This window comes from Echeneis naucrates, chromosome 15 (assembly GCF_900963305.1).
Source record: "Echeneis naucrates chromosome 15, fEcheNa1.1, whole genome shotgun sequence".
Classification (NCBI taxonomy): domain Eukaryota; kingdom Metazoa; phylum Chordata; class Actinopteri; order Carangiformes; family Echeneidae; genus Echeneis; species Echeneis naucrates.
In genome coordinates, this window is record NC_042525.1 from 724,117 (window position 1) to 748,383 (window position 24,267).

The 24,267-nt window shown below is 45.0% G+C and overlaps 1 protein-coding gene across 2 annotated transcripts in view; it reads right to left on the bottom strand.

Annotated features, from left to right (window-relative positions):
- Window positions 1-500: 500 nt before the first annotated feature.
- The window catches only part of bcl11aa (BCL11 transcription factor A a), a 42,904-nt gene continuing 19,137 nt past the window's right edge, over window positions 501-24,267 (bottom strand). For both annotated transcript variants that reach the window (XM_029520612.1, XM_029520611.1), the window contains exon 3: window positions 501-5,429. In XM_029520612.1, the coding sequence (XP_029376472.1) occupies window positions 3,178-5,429 (2,252 nt within the window). In that variant the 3' untranslated portion in view covers window positions 501-3,177. The remainder of the gene's footprint in view (window positions 5,430-24,267) is intronic.

A 24,267-nucleotide genomic window follows, 5' to 3' on the forward strand; every position in this document is an offset into this window, starting at 1 on the left:
TCTCAACTCAAGCAGGCTTCTCCACGTCCCCCAGGTCATTTTTAAATATGCTTTGCATATGAAAGTATACCCAATCTAAATATAAAGCACCATTTAGTATTTGGCAATGAAAAAAAACAAACAAACAAACAAACAAACTGCAAAACGTTTAATTTCTTTTTTAAATGTATTTATTTTGACGCTTTTTTGTAATCCATGTACTGCATATGAAGTTTTTTTTTGTTTTATTTTTTAAATCTTCTTTCTCTCTTCTGGATGTTGGAATGTAGTCAGGTGGGAGGGGTGAGGGAGAGACAGAAGCACACAACAGAACAGGCTGACGTCAGCTTGCATTACTGCATACAAGAATGGCAGCAGGTCGGGGGGCGGGGGACGGGGGCAGGGGGGGTCCAAACCCAAAAAAAAAAAAAAAAAACCCAAAGAAGATATGTACAACCACCTCTGTGGACAGGAAACAGAGCAGCAGCCATCTGATGGCCCGACCACATACTTTTAGCTGCTTTTTTATGGGCTTTTTTTTTTTTTTTTTTGTTCTTTTATGTCTTTAAACATACAAATAATTCGCACTATATTATCCTGCCAAATTAAAAAAATATACTGTGGCAGCCTGGGATTTTTTTTTCCACTACCAAAAGAAGGTATGGTAAATACCTTTAGAGAGCACAAGCAACAGTTAAAAATACGAGCCTCAATATAAATACTATAGTGCCTATTCTAAGTGAACATTGAATTCAAATACAGTTCTAGAAATACAGAAAAAGTAGACCATAAATGTGTTTAAGCATAGGAATTGACATGAATGTGCATTTTCCTATATTTTAAGTTCTTTATTATATATTCATATATAATCTTAATCCTTTCCCCAATGCAAATTGTATTTCAACCTGAAGAGTTGTGAAGAGCCAAGGCAAAATAAAATACAAAACCATCACAGATTTTTTTTTAGTTTGTTTGTTTTTTTCATCTTTTTTTTTTCCCATCATTTCATATATACTGTGATCGGAGTCTTGAACACCACCAAGACGCTGAGGAAAAAGAGAAACGACAACAAAACTTAAATACAGTTTCCCCTAAACGATAGTGAAGTGTTATTCACAAAAAGCTTTTATTTTCATAACTAGAATTTAAAGGAAGATTTATACAACTAAAAAAAAAAAAAAATGAAACAAAACAAACATAAACAAACAAACAAAAAAAAAAGATCCTCGCACTTGGAGCAATAGGATTTGAGTGTTTTGCTGTCCGGCCGTCAGAAAGGTCTGTAGATTCTTCAGGTGGCGTCACAGCAAACCGTTTTAATCTACAGAGCTTTGCTGATCGGGGGAATCCTCAGCCCGGGCGGCACACCGGGGGCTTTTTAGGGGCTGACAAATTGACTAAATGGTCAAAGGTGAAACGGCAAGGGCACAAAGGTCAAGGGTCATGAGGCTTGAGCTGCTTTTTCACAAACGGGACCCTCGTTATCTGACAGCATTTCAACATTTTGTTAATTTAATTTTCTTTCCCCTTCAGCATAAAGTTGTAAACTGGGAAAATTGAAACAGTGCACTTCATGTCCTATAAATGATAATCTGTCTTCTGGACCTAAACCATGTACCGACATCGCATCAGTGTGGGACAATGACAGAGAGACGTCCGTTCTGACAGGTGCTTCAAACAGCATGTGTGAAACTCAACAAGGAAAAAACGAAAAACTCTCCTTTGTGGGTTCGAAAGCAACAGCAAACAAAAACATTGTGCCCTGCATTAGCCTATGCATACTGATTAAAATCTTCACTTCTTTCAAGAGCCCTGGAGAACAGATATATTATTATTTTTCTTATTTTTTTTTTTTTTTTGCAATTCTTTCTAGAAATGTAAGTGAAAGAGTGAAAGAGATTGCCGCTGATCCCTGTAATATGTACGTAGCTTCCAGTTCTGTGTAGCTTTCTGTCCTCGATGCGCTCAGTGTGAAGTCGGCCTCACGCTGAGCTCATGTTCGAGCGTATGCATTGTTCCACACACTGACGTTTCAGAGCAGCGTCGTAGGTTTGTGCTAACGCAGATACATGACGTGTCTCAGCCATGCGCTGTATCCCTCAAGTTCAGGATTGTACATTACAGATTACCTTTATCTCAAAAAGTACCTCCTTACCAGAAACAAAACTACAAATAATTCAGATATACACAATACTGCTTGTACCATGCTGTTCCATGAAATCCACAGAATAAAAGAGCCTACTGAACATGTAATAGGTAGCTAAATGATGATTGACGAGAACTCTCTGATCTTCATCGTGAGTTGTCACAGTCCGTTCGAGCAGTCAGGTGCTTGATGCAAGGACCTTCCCTGGGTGGCTTCGACCTTTTAGCTTTTTCTAGTGTGACCCCAAACTTATACCAGATAAGATTTCGGCCAATGCAGTCTCCAGATATCAAAGGCACTCTTTCTTATTCAACCAAATGATAGTACAAATTGAATTCCTTGCACACCCTTTTTGTCTTTTTGAAAGAAATTTGAAGGCTGTCATTACTTTAGATTTAATCATCAAGCAGATGCATGATTCATCCGTTTGTTTGTGTTTTTTTAACCCTGTGTGTCTTTTAGAAAGATCAGGATAAGTGCATTTCCAGGGTTGTAAAGAGGAGGGTAAAGACTGTTCACTTTCCATGTTACAAAACAAAGCTGTACATGATATGTGTTACAGAATGTATGCAGCATGGACGTATCTTTCTTGTCTTTTCTCTTTTTGAAGAATAAAAAGAAAAACAGAACAAGAGGAAAAAACAGCAACACATTTACTCAACAATTAACCAACCAGGGACAAGTTCTGTTCTTTTTTCTTTTTTTTTTTGATTAGCAAAAACATACTATGCATGCTGACTAATTCTTAAAAATGGAAAAGGAAAACTCAAAAAAAGAAAAAAATTGTACACAACATGTAAATTATTGCACAAGAGAAAGGCTCGAAGTTTTGCGTCAATGCAAGAGTATTGCCCCGATACAGATCATGCATTCAATGGGTAATGGAGACGGGGTGTGCTGGTGCAGAGCACATGGTCTTAGGCTTCCACCAGACTGGCGAAAGTGGAGTGTTGGGGTTGGGGCAAATCTACAAGGAGCTGGGAATAAACAGGGGACTAATGGCGGACATAGCTGTTGGGGGGAGGTGGGGGGGGGTCCCATAGTTCGGCCTTCTACTCTGACTTTATTTCGGTACTCAACGGACGGTCACTGTGCCATTTTTTCATGTGTTTCTCCAAGGTGCTGTAGACGCTGAAGGGCATCTGACAAATTTCACACTTGTACACGTCTTTGCCCACCTGACCGTGGGTCTTCATATGGCGCGTAAGTTTGGAACTCTGGGCACAAGCGTAATTGCACAGCTCACATTTGTACGGTCTCTCTCCTGTGTGGCTGCGCCGGTGCACTGTCAGATTACTGCAGTTCTTGAACACCTTGCCACAAAACTCACAGGTATCACTCCTGCGGCCGTCCTTGGAGCTGGGCCGCCCAGGACCCCCCAGGTGCGGCGTGCTGCCCCCGCTGCCTGTACCGCTGCGGCCCGACATCCCACCATCCAGTTCCCCCGGAGGAGTCGAGAAACGCAGACTGCCATTCTCTGAAGAGTGCTCGGACGAAGAGGCGAACGGCGATTGTCTGGAATCCCCAAAGTTCAGAAAAGGGTCCTTGAGTTGTCGGGACGCAGCGTAGCCGGCCAGCCACTGGGAGTAGACGTTCTCCGTGTTAGGGATTGTGGGGGTGGGCAGGTCGAATTCCTTCTCCAGCTTGATGCGTTTGGAGAAAGGGCTGAGCGGACTGGGGCTGCCCAGAAGCAGTTTCTTAGAGAGGCCGACCGAGGCGTTTTCATTGGGGGAGGCTCCGCGCCCGTTCACCGCCGACACAGAGCCTTCCTCCACACGATCCGTTTCCAGCACTGAGTCGCCATCGCACATCTCTCGATTGCGGTGGTGGTGGTCTCGGTTGAGGTGGTGGTGCAGATGGTTCTCCTGGGCCATGGCGTTCCGTTTGTGTGCGTTCAGGGCTTCGCTGAAGTGCTGCATGCTGGCGGCGAGGCCCATCCCCTGCATCACCTCGGGCAGCGACCGCGGGATGGAGCCCTCGTCAGCCAGACCGCCCAGTCGGCCTCCGATGCCTCCGTTGTTTTCATGCTGATGCGCCGTTTCGAGGTTCAGACCAAAGTGATAGCTGTTGTTGTTCCTTCTGGCTGCCCTGTCTGGGTTTTGGTCTTCTTCCTCCTCTCCCTCCTCCTCTTCCTCCTCCTCCTCCTCTTCTTCCTCCTCTTCCTCTTCCTCTTCCTCCTCTTCTTCCTCCTCCTCCTCACCATTCTCACGTGGCATGCGGTCATTCTCACTTTTCAGCTTGGCCACCACTGACTTCAGAGCGTTGCTCGCGCTGCCCAAGTGCTCGCTGGTCCCGGGCTCCGGAGAGGAAGCTGTCGAGAGCCCGTCTTCTGATTTTCCTGTGTTTGGCGAGGAGGATTTGTGCATGTGCGTCTTCATGTGACGCTTCAGTTTGCTCGCCTGCGTGCAAGCGTGATCACACAGGTGACATTTGTACGGTTTCTCACCCGTGTGGCTACGCCGGTGGACTATTAGGTTACTCTGAAACTTGAAGGCCTTGCCACAAAACTCACAACACTTTGATTTCATCGGGGTGGTGGAGGAGGGCGGTGCCCCAGCAGAGGGCAGAGGGGTAGTGGGCGTGGTCTGAGAGCCCACAGGTGACTGCATGGAGCCCGGGAGAGGGGGAGGGGTAGCAAGATATGGAGGTTTGCTGCCCCCTGTGCCCCCCGTCCCTGCACCTCCTCCTCCTGGCTGGAATGGCTGGAGCAAGCGCTGCATGGGGCTGGGCCGGCTGGGGGAGAGCGGGGGAGTGGACCCTGAGGTGTTGCCCGCCAGCTCCCGTAGCCGCCGTGAGAAGTCCATTGTCGGAGGGGGGTCCAGGGGCAGAGGAGGATTGAGGCGCAGCACCCTGTCAAAGGCACTCGGGTGGTGGGCTGCCAGCGCCAGCTCCTCTGGGCTAAGGTGATGGGGGTCCAAGTGGTTCCTCGCTGGGGGGCTAAACAGGGGTGGCGTGGGAGGGAAACGCTGATGATGGCCTGCAACGACGGGGCCGGCGTGGCCAACCCCACCCCCTGCTCCCACACTGTCCCGTCCACCTGAGCCCGAGCTGGGGATACGGAGGAGGTTGAAGGGGCTGGCATCGGGAGGCAAATGGAGGCCATGGAGGGGAGGCTGAGAGGGGCAGTCTGCCCCCCCACCCAGTGAGGAAGGTCCACCCATGCGTGGCGTGAGAGGGCTGCCATGTTCACTCTCTAGGTAGATGCGGAAGCCGTGGGTGTTCTGAGCATGCTGCAGCAGGAACCAAGCGCTCCCGTACGACTGTTTACATGTAGTGCAGGTGTAGGTTGTCGGCTCCTCCTTACCTGCAGTGACAGAAAAGAAAGAGTCGGGTCAGGAGGAGTCGGAACGACCTTTAACATCCCACAGAATTCATACTACACGCTGCTGAATGAATATCAGCGTCTGTTCATCCGCAAAGACTGAATTTCTGATTTTCTATTCATCTGGAAGCAACACAATTGCACATAAACAGCTCTGTGTACACACTGAAGCCCATGAAGGACAACTCTGTTTAACTCCACTGAACCAGTCTTTTATTTGAACCTCAGGTCGGAGTCTTGCAGCTTTAAGAAGTGGTCGGCACATGGTGTTGAGGGCTTTGCAAATAAAACGGTAGCTCTTATTGAGGTCATGCCCCACGTGAGCAGCATGTGAGGACGAGTGCGTGTGTGGATGCATTTGTTCTTCTCCCAGACTGCTCTGGGACATAATTTCTCCCTTTAGACTGACTGTGAGTCCTCCATTGTCAGCAGGAGAACAAAGAAACAGGGCCGTCCCAGCGGACCGCTGCTTCCCACTGATCTACCAAAACAAGAGGTTTGCTGACAAACACACACACACACACAGTGGTAGCATGGAAGAATCCTTCAGACCTTCAAATTACATCTTCCTCATTTCTGTAGCTGAAGCATAAATACACAAAAATATCAGGAAACGTGTTCCTAAAATACCTGCTGACGATTTAACCCAATCAGTGAATCCCCGTCAGGAGATCCTTCAGGTTTCGACAACAAATAAATACAAATCAAATATATGCAAGTTTATTCATGCACACTGTATCCTGGAGTCAAATCCTCTTATGCTCCACACACACTGATCACGCCACACACACACACACACACACACACACACACACTCGTTTTCTCATACACACCAAACAGAAGCAGCACAGCCGCCTGAGGAAACTAAAACAGTGGGAGTGTAAAAACATTTAGGCTCCAACAGGAGAGGAAAAATAACCCCTTCTTCTTCCCTCAGTCAAGCATGCAGAGTCACTTTGAGATGGCGACAAGAGGAACATTTAAAACAATAATTGCCTTTGAATGGGCTCGGCGATGATGACCCGTGGTGGGACCTGGAATGCATGTGTAATCTCATTAGAGGGACCGAACGGACGGCCATCGGCTCGTTTACAAGATTAGATGACAACCGAAGCCCCGTTGCTGCCGTTCAGTCCTCCACTATTAAGCACAGTGCAGCATGGACGCATTTGACACGGACAAGCTGAGATTCACTCATCGACTCACAAACAAACACACAAACGACACGCAAAACCGGAGTTTAGACGTTTTCTGTCACCATCACCGGGAACACAGAATGTTGTAAAAAACATTTTATTCAACAGCAAATAAAATGATGTTCACGTGCTTGGGACACATTTTCCAGCATGTGAAGATTAATATGTGAAAATTATTGTTAAAAAAAAAAAAAAAACAACAACCCAAATAGCAGGAAGTAAAAAGACTTTATATGTTTAAATAAACCTGAAGATATGAATGAAATATACAGTTAATATTTATAATGTGGGAAACACATTATTCCAATTTAAAACTGATGCTAAAGAGTCTTTTAATATATGAAAATACTCAAATCTTACATGTGGGGTCACTTGACATATATATGAATTTAACCTACCAATATTCTATTCCCATTTTTCCATTCAACACAAAGAAATGTTGTGTTGGTTTGTTGCCAAAATAAAACATTTGAAAAAGTTTTATTTTTTTAAATTCGGGATCAAAATGCAAAGAGACTTTTTAGGCTCAGAAATAGAGCTATTTATGTAAGAACAACCGCAGTGATTATATCAACCTCCGACAAGTGTCGTGAGTTGGAGTCTATAATAAATTGAAAAATGCTGTAATATTATTGCAAAAGCAAATAAACAGGTGTCATTCTGGGGGTCATGGTATTGATGATAATTATCCCGGTTGATTTTTCTTTGGTTCTTTTTTTTTTTTTTGGTTAAAAGCTATTTTTCCGTAACGTGTCATGAACAATAAATTAGAAAAACATCTCATTAATATGCAAACAGTTGAGGTGGTTTGTAAAAAAAATACACAAAATTGGGACATATCACCTGCTAATTACTGACAGAATGACTGCGACAAATTAGCAGCGATACTGAAAGAATGTCACGGTTTAGCTTGGAAGCTTTTATACGTCGCACTCTGCAATTTACCTCTAATAGCCAGAAAGAGAGAGTCAGAGAGGTTGTGGGGGAAAAATGACATCAAAACATATTTGCAAAGGCAACATTTGTGTGTGCGTTTGTGTGTGTACATGAGAGTATATGTGTGTTTCTATAAAAGATGTAATTTTCCTCACACTATGGGGCTTCAGTTCACAACGTACATAAACACAAACAATAATTTGAATTGACAAAAGATACATTTTTATTCACAAAGCTGATACTAAAGTGTGCCTTCCAAACCTCGGCACGTAGCTGCTTCATTGTGTGTCTGTGTCTTCATTTTACTGCTTGGTGGGAGATTCTCCTGCTTTCTTTTTTTTGTCTTGGCTGCCGCTCCCTCTCTCTCTCCTACTGTACACACAAACACACTTATTTTATGTGACCAGTAGTTTGGAAAGCCAGCTAAATTATGGATCATTAAAATCGGCACAAATTACCACTAATTGTGGCCACCTGCATCGGATCTAACCTGTGAATATCATTTGCATTATCAGGAACGTGGATGCTTTAATTATTTATTCATCCTTTTTTCCCTCCGGTTGACACGCTCTAATCCTCAACACCGACAATACACGTGCACTTTTCTCCACTTCAGTCCGAATCAGGGGAGATGTTGTATATTTTCCTCTTTGAACAGATCGAAACTCCTTTTTGCTTTGGTCACATCTCCAGATAGTAAAATGTCTTTTCAGCACGGAGGCAGCCTGAGACAAAGTCAAGTATAGACTGGAGGGTTTAACCTCAACGCATGAACAGTACAAGTAAGAGTCTATTTTTACTGCGCAGTAATTGCACAATTTTACCTTCTAAACTTATTCTTGTAATTTAATTCTGTAGAGGAACAGAACGTGGCTGTTGAACCGTTGGAGAAGAACTGGTAGGTGGAATAATCAGATAAATGACAACAGAAGACGAAAGCGAGGATATTATAGCTGTTGTTGTATGAATAATTAGTTGAACGCCTCTCAGGAGCCCCCCCCTTTTCAAACAAAGGCCAACAAAGGCCTCAGTCCTCGGAACAGACTGACTGACAGCTAGGTCTGAATTTGGGTCACAGAACCGAGCCCAAAAAATCCCAGATTTATTTTATAGGTGAAATCAAAGTGGAGTCTCAAGATTATTAACCGGACGTGTTAATGAGAAATTATCTTTTTTCACTCCAGCTCGCCTCTGATCCTTGATCATTCATTCAATTTTAAAATGTTTCCAAAGTGATATAGTGTTGATGCTGATGTTGAACTATAGCTGCTGGGAAATAAGCCCCCCCCCAAAAAAAACAAAAAACAACAACAACAACAACAACGCAGGCCTCAACACAACAAGCTGGATGTGGTAAGCGGTACACAGTTAGCGGCCTCCGACCTCGTCCACTGTACCAGAGCTGAAATAAGGCCGGTCCGGTTGTGTTTGAATGCAACACTGCGACAGAACGGTGACAACAGTGAAAGAAGGACGGCTGTTTTAAGCGAAAGGCGGGCAAAACAAGCACGAGGCACAATAGTGTACTCTTAAGCTAATACGCTCCTCTTTGACTCGCAGCTCAGACTTGTCTGCACGCTGATTGAAACTGTAAGGTTAATGGATTTTAGAGTCGGCGACCGCTCCACTCTGTCTCTCTGTAATATACTCCCATCAGCCACTTCATTAGGCAAACTCTCCACCACTCTGAGGTAGAAAAATTAAGTGAGAAAGCCGAATGGAGAACGGGCAGATGAAGACAGATAAGAGCCGGAGAAAGAGAGCTAAAGAGAAAGGAGACGTAATCCCTCCTAGTTAGCCCACAAACCCAGGCTGCAACTGTGAGCTTTGGACGAGGCAGGTAGGACGGATGAGGGTAAATAATCACATCCAGGTCTTTACCTGGGGTAAATGTCAAAGCCACACGGCCACTAGTGAGACTCCAGAGAACACACACACACTCAGCAGCAGCCATGCTGCACTGACAAGCACAGACATTAGGTCCTATTAAGCCAAGGGCAATGCCCGGACACTGATGGGGGTGCTAGATGGAAGAGAGAGGCAGTAAGGCAGCTTGACTCATGTTTCATGACTCCTTTGTGTATGTGGGGCAGTGTGACGCTCGATCAGCCCTCTTTAAAGGATGTGTGGCCTCCTGCTGTTTCACCAGTGGCCGTTTAATAAAGCCAAACTAGTCACACTGCACCTGAAGTGTTCAACATTTATTTTCTTTCTGGAATTTTGGATTTAATTAATCAACACCTTGATGTCTCGTGGTCTGAAAGTTACAGGCAGGGCAGATATTTGTCTGCGTGGGTCCTCAAACGTCACATCTACAGTGCATTTAAGATGACAGCACAGAAATCCAATTTGCATTTGAAAATTCTTGAATCCACCTCAGAAAGTGTCAGCCTGTGAAACCTAGTCCTCCGCCAGTCATGCTGTCCTGTAAATGAGCTGGATTGCCACCATTATATCCGTCTCCGACCAGCTGGGAAACAAAAATGGATGCCAGGTCTTGGCTACCGGCTCAAACAGACCAACCAGTGTTTTACAGGAATCTCTACACACATCGGCAGTTTGACTCCTTTAATTATGTGAGCGTTTCTCTCTGCAGTACAACTTCTCTTTATCCTCCTCCTCATTTCCATCCCGTCTCGTTCCCAGACCGGACTCTCTCCTGCTCGTCCTCCATCCTCTCCTCTCTCTTTCCACCCATCAGCGGCTCTCCGGTGGTGTCCTTGGCAGAGCCCACCTCTGGGTGAGATGATAGTAATTGAGGTAATGGAACATCGCCGAAACAGGATTAGGTACGCATACAGGGAGTCAGAGACAATGTCCCTTAATACAATTTGGGATTTCTATCTGAGCCTCAGGCTTTCAGGATCTGCTGCTGATATTTACATCTGGGCATCAGCGCTCACCCCCGAACACCTCCTGCTTTACCTGAAAGGGAAACCTCAACACTTTCACTTTACTTTCATTAGTATTGCTCTTCACCAGGCGTTTGTTGTAATATCTGGAGGAATATGTTAATTTATCAGTGTAAGTGAAGCTTGCAGTGATATGCTACGCAATAACGTGACCTCTGACCTCTTAAGACAGCAAATAATAACCCTTCATATGTGAAGCAACAGAACACAAATAGGAAATAAAACTATAAACAGTTTCAAGGTAATTTTTCTTTTTTATTCCAGGCAGCAGTTCTCACAGATTTTAATGAACAGGCACTTAAAGGACGGATTAAAGGACTTTTTTTTTTTGCCTGGTCGCAGATATAAACTCTAAATAAAGGTGGAAGACACTTAAAGCAACATGCCATCAAATATTGACAAGTCTTGACTAATCTCAGCAGAATTTTTGTTATATTCCTTTAAATGTCATATCTACGACGTGGAATATTTACATCATACTCATATCTGACAGTAATTATAATGGAGGAATTGGTGAAACAATCCGAATATAGTAATTGTGTGATAATGAGCACTGTCGATGTCTCTTTTAGCCCCCCCCACCCCTCCCCTCCATGTTAATCCATGACAGACAGTGTGGAACTGCATCAGGTCTCATGACTCCGACTGTACATCTGCGGTGTAACTGATCCCCCCGCCTTCGGAGTCGGAGCAAACTGTACCGGAGAAAATGACTTTCAAATGGTTTCTGCAGGACGTGGACATTATTGACTCCATCGTCAGAACCCATCCTCCCCCCAGCTCCTTCTCTCGCTCCGTCTCCCCCCACTAAAGTGCAACAGTTGTGGCTTTCTGCTTCTATTCCAACAGTCAGCTATGCTGCCCAAAAGCACTTAACCATATCATTGTTGTCATGTGAAAATTGTGTTGCCCCAATTATGGCTCTGTTTTATATTTTAATTCCAGAGCTGAGTGTTGCTCTTGTTCGAGCAGGGGAGGTTCAGTGACCCCCCCCCCCCCCTCCGGCTGATATATGAAACTGCCTGAAAACCCTGTTGGTTAAAGCGGAAAAAACATGTTGGTGGAGTTCAAATGAAGGCCGTTATGAAACTCACAAAAAGATTCTTTAGTGGCATCCTTTTAAACTGTCACAAATTGCTATTTTGGCTTCACAAACTGGGCTAAATCCTGCAGAAAGTTCCAGTGTGGTCCAGAAAAAAGATCTGCACAATCCTTCCTTTTCCACCTCCAAATTATTTCCCCCTCTGTGCAAAAGCTTTCTCACGAACTGGACGGCGAGCAATTGGAATGCAAACAGTGGCAGCTGGTGTCCTGTCTGCTCACTGACGAGAATGACGCAGTCAAATAACAACATGACTGCAATTGCTCAAAAAGGCAGTGTTCTGCTTGGAAGGAGATCAGCCCGCGTTACTGGCTGCGAGTCGGCGGCCGATCAAAGAAACTTCCTGAAGCACAGCAGTTACAAAAGTCTTGGCCCGACGTGAAGAATATCTATGTGGTCGTTAAAGGGGAGGACGGACTGCATGAAGGACCTCACAACACGTGGATGAGGAGCGGGGTCGGGCTCGCTGAGGGTCGCCCACCTTCCCACACGACACACAGACTCCACTTCTTACAAAGACCTGAGCGTTCAGGTCTAACAGGTTTAACAGCATCTATGAGCTGTTCTTCAGCAGCTCCTTCATGTGGCGCGTCCACAAAAATCGATTACCCGACAAATGTGTATATTCTGAACTGTAACTCTGAAGGTGGGCGACGGACGGGAGCAGTTATTTGAGAGAAACAATAAAAAAAAAAATAAAAACATATCAAAATCTGCAATTGCAACAAGACGACAAAGAGACTCCTGAGACACACAACCAGGCCATAAAACAAGCATCCTGTCTTTGTTTGAAACACACCGGACCACTGAGCTTCATTCATGAATGTTTTCCCACCAAAAACAAGCAGTTTTCTTCAGATTTCAGATTTCAGATTTATTCTAGTGATCCACGTCAGCTCAGATCCTGGTCCGGTTTCCTTGGACACAGTTTCATCAGTGAGTCACCTGAGCGACCGATTTCCTCTCCACCTTTTATGACTAAAATCCAACGATGCTGTTTACTGAATCTGTTTTCAAGCTGCGGCTGTGAAGATATTTTAAATTCAGCTGCAACTTAAAATAGCTCCCAACTACTTTTGCCTGATAGAATAGAAGCCAGCAGGCCTGACAGTAATGATCTGGGCTTTTATTTTTCTTTACTTTTTTTTTTAAATGGAAGAAAGAACTATGAAGGCATTTGAATTATCAAAAACAACAATGGATTATTGAGCCTGTCTGATTACATGCTGTGTGTGTGTGCGTGTGTGTGCATACATGTGTGCAAGAGTGTGTGTATCTGTGTGATCCTGCAGAACAGCCATACACTCAAGGCTGATGAGGAAAAATATCAATACCGTCTGTCCCTGTGTGTCTGTGTGTGTGTGTGTGTGTCTGTGTGTGTGTGTGAGATATATCAATACCTTCTGTCTCTGTGTGTGGAATCCCTGCTGGGCTCCAGACTGAGCTATCTGCAACTCCCTCACCAGCAATCTACTTGTGTGTGTGTGTGTGTGTGTGTGTCCATCCAACCACTCACTGTATCTGCCAAGTGACAAAGTTTCCTTTTCTTTCCCTTCTTCACACACACACACACACACAAACACAAAACACAGCCAAAGCCTCTCTTACACACTCGCACACAGTTATGTATCTCATAAAGTCAGCTCTAATGACACAGCCGGGCCCTTAAACTGTGTTTATAAATGTAATTAAATGGACTGGCCTTTGTAGAAGCATCCAAGCGCAATGTAGCAATGATCCAGTGTGTGTGCGATTGTGTGTATGGGTGAGTGTGTGTGTCCATTTGGAAGAGCAGTACTCATGATGGTAGGGACAGCCTCCACTTAACCCTAAACCACCATGGTGAAATTACAGAGCATCCAAATTACAGCACTTATGTGAGCAGAGAGAGAGAGAGGGACAGAATGTAAGGTCTGAAAGAGGAAACTTGGTGCTAACACACACACACACACACACACACACACAATACTCAGTGACTCAGCTTGCGGACTTGAAGCCCAGGAAGCAGAAACTCCTAATCTGTTGCAGATCGGTGACCTCACTCAGATTTGATGTTCGGTTGGTTTTTGACGTTTCATCAGCTCCCTCCGCTGATCATCAGACTCTCAGTTCAGCGACGGAGCAGAAGTCATTTTGGATCTGGAGCCTGAATTAAAGATCAAACTGAGCAGAAGAAAACTCCCCGATGTTCAGAGAGCTCTGGCCATAAAACTGCTGTCGGAGTCGGCCGATCCCATCGAGTCACAGGTGTTCCAACTCACGACTCTCTGCAGCTCATCAGACATGGATGGAAATGTCTCTTTAACCATAAAGGATCCGTCTAAAGTTCCCGTGTACATGTCGTCTGTTTATAATAATAATAATAATAATAATTTGATTAAAAAGCTTAATCGATGCAAACGAAGGTTTCGTACAAAACAATCTGAGTTATCAGTCAGCTGGAAACACTTCAGCATCCACTCCAGAACCTAAACGCACAAAATCATGAAGATTTAAAAAAGAAATAATCAGTGAAGGAAAAAAGGTTCAAGCTTCATAATGAGCTTCAGTCCAGATCAGATTCTCACTCACTCACACACACACACACACACACACCTTATATGAGCAAACTGATTTTCTTTAGTGCCCTAAGTACGAGGTCAGTGGTCACTGAAGACACACACAGACACACAAAGCCAGTCTGGTATTGAGTGATCTGCAGGGATCTGCAACAGCTGCCAAGCAGGACAATTCAGTTATCAGTGTGTGTGTGTTTTTGTGTGTGTTTGTGTGTGCGTGTGTGTGTTTGTCTTGCAGTGACCACAGTGGGAAATCACTCTGAGCCGAGCAAACACCTCAGCTGGCCGGAGGCCCACTCACTCACACAGACACACACACACACACACACACACACACACACACTGGGTGCTTTGCTTCCTCTCCTCATCTAATCCCTCCTCCGTTCAGCTGGTTTCATCCCTCCATCTGTCCATCAGTGTTGCATACAGGTGGCTGTCCTCTCTCTGCCCGTCCCTCTCTTTCTCTTCCACACCTTCTACCTCCCACACATTTCACTGCCTCTTTTCTTCTTGATTATTTGGCACAATCACAACACCAACAGCGAAGGGGGCGGGAGTGATGGAAGTCAGACGAGGGGGGTTAAAAAGAAACTTGTACTTTTACAGCAACATGTGGACAAGTCCACCAAAGACACAACACAGCTGCTGAAATAATAATAATGATAATAAAAAAACCTTTCCCTCGTTCATCCATCTCTCCCTCCCACTTTTCCTCATTGTTTTCCTCCCTCTATTCTTCTCTCCATCCACCCACCCCCTCCCTCTTTTAATCCTTCCATCATCCCCTCCCAGGTGGGAAGCACTCAGCGCCGTCTCTTTAATTGTATTCATCCGACAAGGCCAATCGATAGAGGACATATTTAATACAAATTTATGACTATTAGCCATCAGCGATAAAAAGCCTTTTTTTCCTAGATAGCTCTTGCTTGCGGTGAGATAGAGAACGAGGAGGAGGACTGAGAGGAAACACAAGCCGTCCTGCTTTTAACACAAACAGCCTCCCACCGTCTCACAGTCCAGCCTCGGAGAGATCCAGTTTAAGCTGCAGCACAAACACACACATTTGGGTTTTTTTGTTGTTTTGTTTCTTTCTTTCTTTCCATCTTTGCAGGGAAGGCTTCAGCTTCAAATGGATCTCAAGTGCATTTGGGAATATTTTTTTCCAGGTGTTTGGTTTTAGTGCACAGTTCACAAAAGGATTTCAGGACTGACTCGCAAATAGCAGCAGGTTTTTGGCAAACATAATAAATAATAATATCAACTGGTTATTTTCAAACTTGACTGATGGACTGGTGAGAACAAGAAAAACTGAGGCTGACAGTGCCAGAAGCTACACAAACACACACACACACACACACAAACACACTCGGGGTTGAATCGTTTCCATTTTAAAAGACAAGCTTGGACTCCGTTTTATGCCACTTCTAGTCGTCTCCTGCAAATCATTTTCCTGCCAAAAGGCAGAAGGTGAAATATGTGAGAGGGTTAATATTAAATTTCCTATCAAAGATCCCAGATTCGGTCACCGTTCTGTTTCTCAGAGAGGAGGATAAAAAAAAAGAAGAAAAAGACACAGCAAAGGGAGTGCTGCGATGAGATAAAGCATGAAGACAAACTCCCCTCCAGCAGTCCTTCACAAGCATGTCTGCTTAACAAACACTGTAGGCTTGATTCATTAGAGCTGCAGTCACTACACCCTGAGAGCCCGTATCGATCCCCAAGACGTTTTCTGCAGGCCGCGGACAGAAAAAAAGAAAATGCAGAGGAAGAGGAGGGAGAGACGGGGCTAAATATATGGCTCCGTTAATACGAAGCGAGCAGCAGTTTACCTGCCTCTTTAAATTCATTCTAGTGTGGAAGGCAGCTGTGACGGCGCCCGGTGAGAAAAGCCCCCCCCACCACCAGCCGCTCGTCGCCAAAGGAAATCATTCGCCCTCCAAGAGAAACATAGTGTGCATCGGCTGGAACCAAAGTCAGATGATGGAGAGACCCCCCCGCCCTTTTTTTTTTTTTCTTAGGAGTGAAACCTCCAGATCCATTTACTGAAACAGTGAGAGCTCACATCTGGAGTCTTCCTCCGTGTGACGAAGATTCAACCGACTCATCTGTTTTATCACAGCTAACGCTCCGGCTCCCTTCTGTATAAACAGATTCCTCCCTGGCAACAAATACGTTTGTGCTGTTAAGTTCTTTATTCTCTATATGCTAATCGGCCTTGGCTTTTATTTCCTGGTTTCTCGATCATTGCTTTTGGTCTTAGCTTCATATTTTTTGCACCTTTTGGCCTTTATAAACAAACCAACAGAGTGCGACAGCGACGTGGCTGCTCCTCCTGTATTTAAGAGTCCATTCACTCAGGTTTACTACTGTCACTGTAACACAACACTGACACACTGAAGGTCGAAAGCACAACCCACGACACACATCACAACACTAAATGGACTGCAGTAAGACCTAAAAAAGACACACAAAAGGGTTAACGCAACATCTACACAGTGTTTCCTCTGTGGTTTCAGCTCAGAGGTAACTCTCTGCACCGAGAGTGGTACGGAGGTGGTATTCATTTCCCCACACACACACACACACACACACACACACACACACAGACTGTAGACTGACATATGCCTGAGGCCCGGCCACCAGCAGCGGACAAAAAGGCCCGTAAATAATTGAGAAGTGTGAAAAGCAACAGAGAGAGAGAGGGAGAGAGAGGGATGTGGTTGGTGGGACCACATTGCATGCAGTTTTTTTTTTTTTTTTGTGGAGGAGTGTGTGGTTGTGTGTCTGCCTGCATGTGACAACATTGTGTGTGTGTGTGTGTGTGTGTGTGTGTGTGTGTGAGCCTAAAGATGCTCCATTAGTGATTTGGAAAGTGGTGTGGGGGGGCCTGGCATTCCCATCAGGCCCAGTATGGCCTAAGTGCTGCACCACACACCATCCCAAACCCAAACCATCCCCACCCTCGTGGGCACAGCTCTGGATGCCCCACCCCTTCACCACCCTCGGACGACCTAGTAGCGCCTGTCAGCCTGGTCCAAAAACACCACACACACACACACACACACACGGTCCACTAATGACCAAACCCAAACAGCTCCCAAACAACTCAGAGAAGCTATTAGGAGAGGGCCTTTTGTTGGGGAAGTGATTTTTTTATATGCCATTAAAAGCCATGGATAAAATGGGCATTCGCGTAAACACAGCCACAGGTCGGAAGGGGGTAGCCAAACAGGGATAATTGAGAAACCATACGTCCCCCCTGAGATGAAGGTAGAGGAGTGTCCACATGTTGCTCTCTGTCAAAGTGAAGAGTGTCTGCAGAGAGACTCCTCACTTTCCCGCTCTCTTTTCCAAAGTCTGACTCACGTTTTGGGTCATTGTCCTGTTTTTTTTTTTTTTTTTTTTTAATGCCAGGGGGCATGTGGGTAATAACCTTTGACCTTTTCTTCGCTGCACTCCTTCCATGTCTCATATTTAAGGTTTTCATCGTCACTTCAAATGTAAAAATGTACCACAAGCGTCACCTTTTTATAGTTCTACTCAGGTTTTACTTCACTGATTACTCCTGCGCAGTAAGTTTGTGTTTGCAGTCGAGTTGTGTAAAGGAGTGAGTTTCAGAACACAGATCCACCTTCACTTTGGGAGAACGTCCAATACACATACACATTATATATTATATATTTTAGAAATATATACATGACCATTTTTGGATAAATCTTTGCTTTGGGAAGTTCTCAGCAGCTTTCAGGTGCAAAACCTCAAACGTATACTTTCAAAATAAGTGTCTCTCTGTCAGATGTAAATAATGTGAGCTCAGTAATCACCGCTCTAATTAGAGGGTGAAAAATCCAACACTCGCACTCTGGATAGGATCAAAATTACTGTCCAGCACATGAAACCTGAGACTCGCACCACCTCCCCAGGAGGATTAGATCCTGTGAACACACACACACACCTGTGCTTCTACACGCCACCCGTGTCTCTGAGCCGTTTTTTGGACGTATGGTGCTTTCTTTCAAATAGACCTTCAACATCTGCTGGCGATTTCTGCTGGTTTGCACACACAGCTTTTCGGTTTTGGGCCGTCTTGTGTCGGAGTAATAACTCCTGGCATGCGAAACGTTGAATCCTGCAGCGGCTCCTTCAGGGGGGAAAGTGACACGGTTCATGCTTAACGTGTCCTCTGCGGTGATCAGCAGCTCAGGTCCAGACACGACTTCCAGCAGAAGACACACTGATGCAACTTTTTCCTAGAGGGTGATGGCAGGCTTGGCATACCTGTTTGTTTCCAGGCCTCCGCCTCTTTCTCGCTCTCCGCCCTTTTTTTTTCACTATTCAGTCTTTTTTTGGTCACCCTTGTCTCCATGACAGAAAGACGAGGAAGACAAAACATCACTCATCATTGAGCAAACACACCTACACACAGACACACACACGGCTCAGTCTTATTCAGCATCAGCAGGTCTTTCAGCAGCTCTGCACTTTTTCAAAGGCCTCACCATAAAAGAACGTGAAGGTGCACAAGTGAGAACAAGGAAAACACACACACACAGTTCACAGAGCAGTCTGGTCTCTGTTGAATCCAGGAGGCTCCCATCAGCTCGTTCTTACTACAGGACGGTGTCTGAATTCAGAGAAGCAGAAATAAATAAATGAGTATAATAAAATTGGCGATGGAGTTTCCTCAAGGTGGTTCAGGTGGATTGTGTGTCCAGAGAGAGTCCAGGAAGGTGTTGAGACTATTTTAGTATTTACAAACGTCCTGCTGTCCCTCATCGTAGGACACAGAACTGACATCCTGTCTCTGTGAAACAGTCATCAAACACAAATCTGCTGGTGTGCTGCACAGGTTCTTTGGTCAGGAAGTCATGAGGTGATGAGTGATGAAGCTGTGCGTTACTGGAACTCATGAAACAGCTGATTGAACTGAACGAGAAAATGTCCTCTATGTAGTTTTTAAATATCTTTCCGTCTCATCTATAACATCAGATCTGAGTGAGACTGAGATAAATAGATTTCCGTATATCCAGAATATTTCTGCGAGTTCTCTGGTTCGAATAAATATAAACCCAAACCTGTCTGTGTGGCTGGGGGGGGGGGGGTGTAGACATATAGATGTTCAGCAGGGTGTCACGTACATGCTTCCTGCTTCCAGACTGTAAAGTTCTGCACCACTTCTGTTTAAAACAGTTATATAATCACTATATTTCTCCTTTTCATACCTGTAAACTATATTTCTTCTCCACCCCCTCCCCATTCCTCACAGCTCAGCCCTGTAAATCAAGTTGAAACATAGCTCTGCCTGTGTGTGTGTGTGTGTGTGTGTGTATGTGTGTGTGTGTACTGTATGTTGCCGACTAGCTGCTGCCAAAAAATGTCAGCCCCCCCCCCAAAAAAAAAAAAAAACCTTCCTATAGGTCTGTCTATAGGAGGAGGAAGAGTCAGAGCGGACGGAGGCGTCGACATCCGAGTGTGAGTGGGATTAAGTCAGCACTATCAGTCAGGATCACATGAGCTGAGAGAGCATACGCTCATCTGAGGAGGAGGGAGGAACACCAGGAGGCAAGGAAGGAAGCAGGAAAGGAAAGACGGGAGGACAGAGGCGTTTCCTCATGACGTTCACAGTGAAGTTAAATCGAATTCTCACCTTGTCGAGTGTTTGTGGATTAACTGACAGGTTTAGAAACACAAATCCGCCTGAATCTACCGAAACATCATCAGTTCCATCAAAGTTTCATAGATAAAAACATCAGGCCTGGAGCTGAGGAGGTCCAGATTGTCTCTTTGATTTGTTCTTGGTGTCAGCTGTTTCCCAATAATTCTGTAAATAAGTTTGGGTTTAAGCTGGTGACGCCTCCACGCCACAGGCTCCTCCTCCTCCACCGGAGCCCTTTGAATCTGAGGTCATGTAACCAGAACCAGGTTGTGTTGAGCTTTTATTACACAACTGGACAATGTTGTGACCAAAAATGGTCCTCCACATATTGTGCTTTGGTTATTAGAGTTGCATTAATCATAGGTTGGTAATAACACTGTCACGGGTCTCATTTTATGTCTCAGGCAACAGGAGGGAGTGAGAGGCTCCATAAATGTTCCTGTTACTGTAATTCAACATTAATTTATGGTTCGGAGCTAAAGACGACGTGAGCTTGTTATTCGAGCTCTGCTGTCACAGCTTTTATGTTAAAACCCGTTAAAAACAACCAGAGACCAATTTAACCCAACACTTGTGTTAGTGACTCCATGTAGGCCATTCAGAGGGAGTGTGTGTGTGTGTGTGTGTGGAGAAAGTGTCAAAAGCATGCCATATTTAGGCAAGACTGGCACACAGCGAAGATACAGGCTGACTGTTGCTTTTCACACGTTGCTCCGGCTCGTCTTACCATCTGCCCTCCGTCTTTGTCTCAGTGTGTGTCTCTCTTTTCCTCTCCATCCTTCTGATTCAGACTCGACTACAACCTCCCACTACCGTCTTTATTCCTCTCCTTTCTATCTGAACACCTCAAGATCTCAACGAGCAGCGGTGCATTTCAACCAAAAAAAGGAAAGGAAAAGAAAAAGCCCCTGACGGCCATCACAGATCTGTACGTGCAGATCAAGGCCTTAAAATGGCTCCGGTTCGTGTCTTTTCCCCCCACAAGAGGCGTAATATCAGAAGTGAAAGGCGGCGACCGAGTGGTGAGATGTGTCAGAGGCCTGGTGGTCACAAACAGGGAATCTTTCTCATGGTCCACTGGTATATTTAGACGAGACGACCAGAGCGCTCAACACAAACCACCGTGACTCACACATACAGAGCAGATTAGAGACACACACACTCATTCATGCACAAATCATACTAAAATCGATCCCATCGCAGGCGGACACGTTTCACCACAACAGCCCTTCACTTTTTTTTCACTGCTGGTTTCAGTCAGGCCTGCAGCCAGATGCAGTGTGAACGTGAAAGAGGAAGTGACCCACATGCGTGATGATAGCAGGCAGGTGTCGGCAGTCTGGGCCGGCCGGACTGTCTGCTGATCTGTAACTCCGGCCTGATGGGTTCAACTGACTCAGAAAAAAACAGCCTCAATTTGGGATAAAAAAAACAACAACAACATTTTATGGTAGAGAGAGTTCAGACTGTGACGCCATGCACTGCTGACTGCTGAGGAGTGTATTTATAATATGTAAATCTGCTGCTGGTATAAATAGTTCACACAGCAGAGAGTCAAGACTTAGTTAAAAAGTGCTGGACTGCCTTAATAGGAATTACACAATATATTTTGGTTGGTAAGACATTTGAAAAAACATTTTAAAAAAATGAAACGATAATCCCTCATATTGGGTGACCAAAAGTGGTAGAAATGCAGCAGTAGATACAAATCTCCTGTTGCAGTAAATTAAACCTGTCAATGAACTGTATCATCAATTCTCTGAAATAGTTGTCCTGTTATTATCAGACAAAATGTCCATTTAAATATAAATGTTGTCCCTTTAACAAGACAAAACAAAAACAAAACTAAAACTAAAAAAACAACAACAGTGAGTCCCCTGTTTTCAGGAAACTCCATCTGTTGTTGCTGACCATGCTAATAATGCTAATATTGCTAATGATGCTAATGAGCAAAAGAGATTATTTATTTATTTTTTTCAAACTACAGTTTCTACGGTAAAGAATAAGGTGAGATTAGAAAAATAACTCTGTTGTGATAAAAGTTAATAGCTGTAGTAAACGTTAAATTAACTATGCCAGTCTAAATTATGAATGTGACATTATTTTTATGGTTCCTGTAGCATGTCACCAATTACTGATTAATGGTTATGGATTAATTATTATTGGGGCCTTTGTGTTATTATAGCGTGAGAGTCGGCCGACTCATCACCTGTAAACTGTGCACTTCAAAGTTTAGATGTAGCTCATTAGCACTAGCAGGTCAAACCTGCTAGTGCTAAAAACATTAGCATTCGTCACATAAACGTGTAGCGCTCCTCTGACCCACCGCTGGAGACCGCCGCCCCGCCGCTGTGGCCGGGGTCGGGGGCCATGTTGAGCTAATTAACCCTGTTACTCTAAATGGGTGGGGGGTCAGTGTGTGTGTGTACACGTGTGTGGCTATAACTGGCTAGCCCCAGCAGATGAGCATTCACCCCAGTCACAGCCCCCTTTTTTGCTGGCAGCCTGCCGTCTGACTTGGCAGACACACAATCGCGAGAGGTCTGGTGTGCATGTGTGTGTGTTGTGTGTGTGTGCCTGTGCATGCATGCTTCCATGTGTGTTTTGCGCCTGTGTGTGATTGCACAGGGGAGGGAGGATTATAGATGTTGAACATACTCACGCAAATGAGCACAGGGCCCAACTGGTCTGCATGGTTTGTGCGTCTGTGTTGTAATAAAGCCAGCAATGTTTTACTGGCCCGCTGACACAGTGCATAAAAAGATCAGTGGGCCAAATCCATTAGTGCTATAATTGCATTACATGGTAAATATTCCTAAAAGGTCAATATCTCCATTTGAAACATCACCATCATCACAGAGTGCTGCAATAGAATCAGGAATTCTGTTTTGGTTTTTTTTAAATGGAGGCAGAAAACATCATTTCCAGGCATCTGATTATAAGATCTGTCCTGCTGCACGGATTTTCTATCTCAGGATGAGTCGGCGCTGGCGTTTGGAGTCACGTGTGAGTTTGAGCTGTTTCTTTGACCGTGACGGTCAGTCGTGCCGAGTCCTGTCCTGATGGCAACACATCGGTTCACAGTAAAAGAAGAAGAAAAAACATCATAGTTAAATTCCCTCTTTCAGATCAGCAGGAGCGTCCGGCACGCAGGTCAAACTCTGAGCAGCCCCCTCGAGCATTACGGGCAGAGAGGGCGGTTTAAACAGTGTGATGGTTGTACAGAACCAAAAGGGAGATAAAGAGATGCAGCAGAACAGACAGTGAGAGGGCAGTGAGTGGGCGAGCACGAGTCAGCCAGCGTGTGAGCACAACTTCATTTGGTGCTTATGTAAAGTAATCCAGCTGTGTAGCATCGACGTATCAGACAGACTTCAGTCTGACCCGACTCACAATGAGGAAGTGTGGCTGGAAATGACATCTGTGACACGTGGAGGAAAAAAGCCTCACTCTTTAACGGCAATGCACTTAGTGTGTGATGAGGACAGACACTATGACACTTTTTGAATTTAAAACAATCGATGAGCAATACAGATGTCAGTGAAAGTATCAAAGGTCTCCTAAAAGACTTCAGTCACCCTCCAACCTTGTCCCATAGCCCCGCCCACCCGGCCCTCCATCCAGGCAGGATTTGGTTTCTCTCGCCGTTTTACCTGAAATCTATTTTTACAGGCTCACTGAGTAAAACCGTCAGCCAATCAGGAGAGAGGATCACATTCTGCGGTGATTCTTTGACCCGCTGTTACTTACTGAAGTGTAAAATACAGCAGCGTTAGAGAAAAAGGTGGAGGCTGAGAGTGTGGAGGCAGACGGGGAAGAACAACACAACACGGGAACACAACAAACATACAAAGGCAGCAAAGGAGTCAACATGTACTGTACAGCATGTACGCACAAAAGCACACTCACACAGCCTCCAGGCTATTGTCCTCCACATTTAGGTCAGGCCGAAACCAATGGCGCCACACACACACACACACACAGACAGACACACAAACACACACACAAACGCAAGAGAATCTCCTCACCTGTAAAGAGGCCAGTATGGACACTGTGTCAAAGAGTATACCTGTGTTTTATCTCAGAGAGGGGGACAGTGTGTGTCTGTGTGTGTTCACCAGATCCTTTAAACCAGAGGGCAGAGGGTCACTGGAGAATACCCTTTATACACACACACACACACACACACACACACACACACACACACACACACACACACACACACACACACACACACACACACACACACACTTGCCCTTCCCTGTGTGCGCGGTCAACTAGAAAGGTGGATCTGTGTCAGGTGGCAAGGGTATTTACTGTTACTGAGACAAGGAGGCCAACACACACACAGACACACACAGAGTAACACACATATGGGGACACGCACACAGAAATAGAGAGACTGAAAGAAAAGAAGCTGGGACAAAAACCAAGAGGTGGAGGAGGAAAAGGACGAGGAG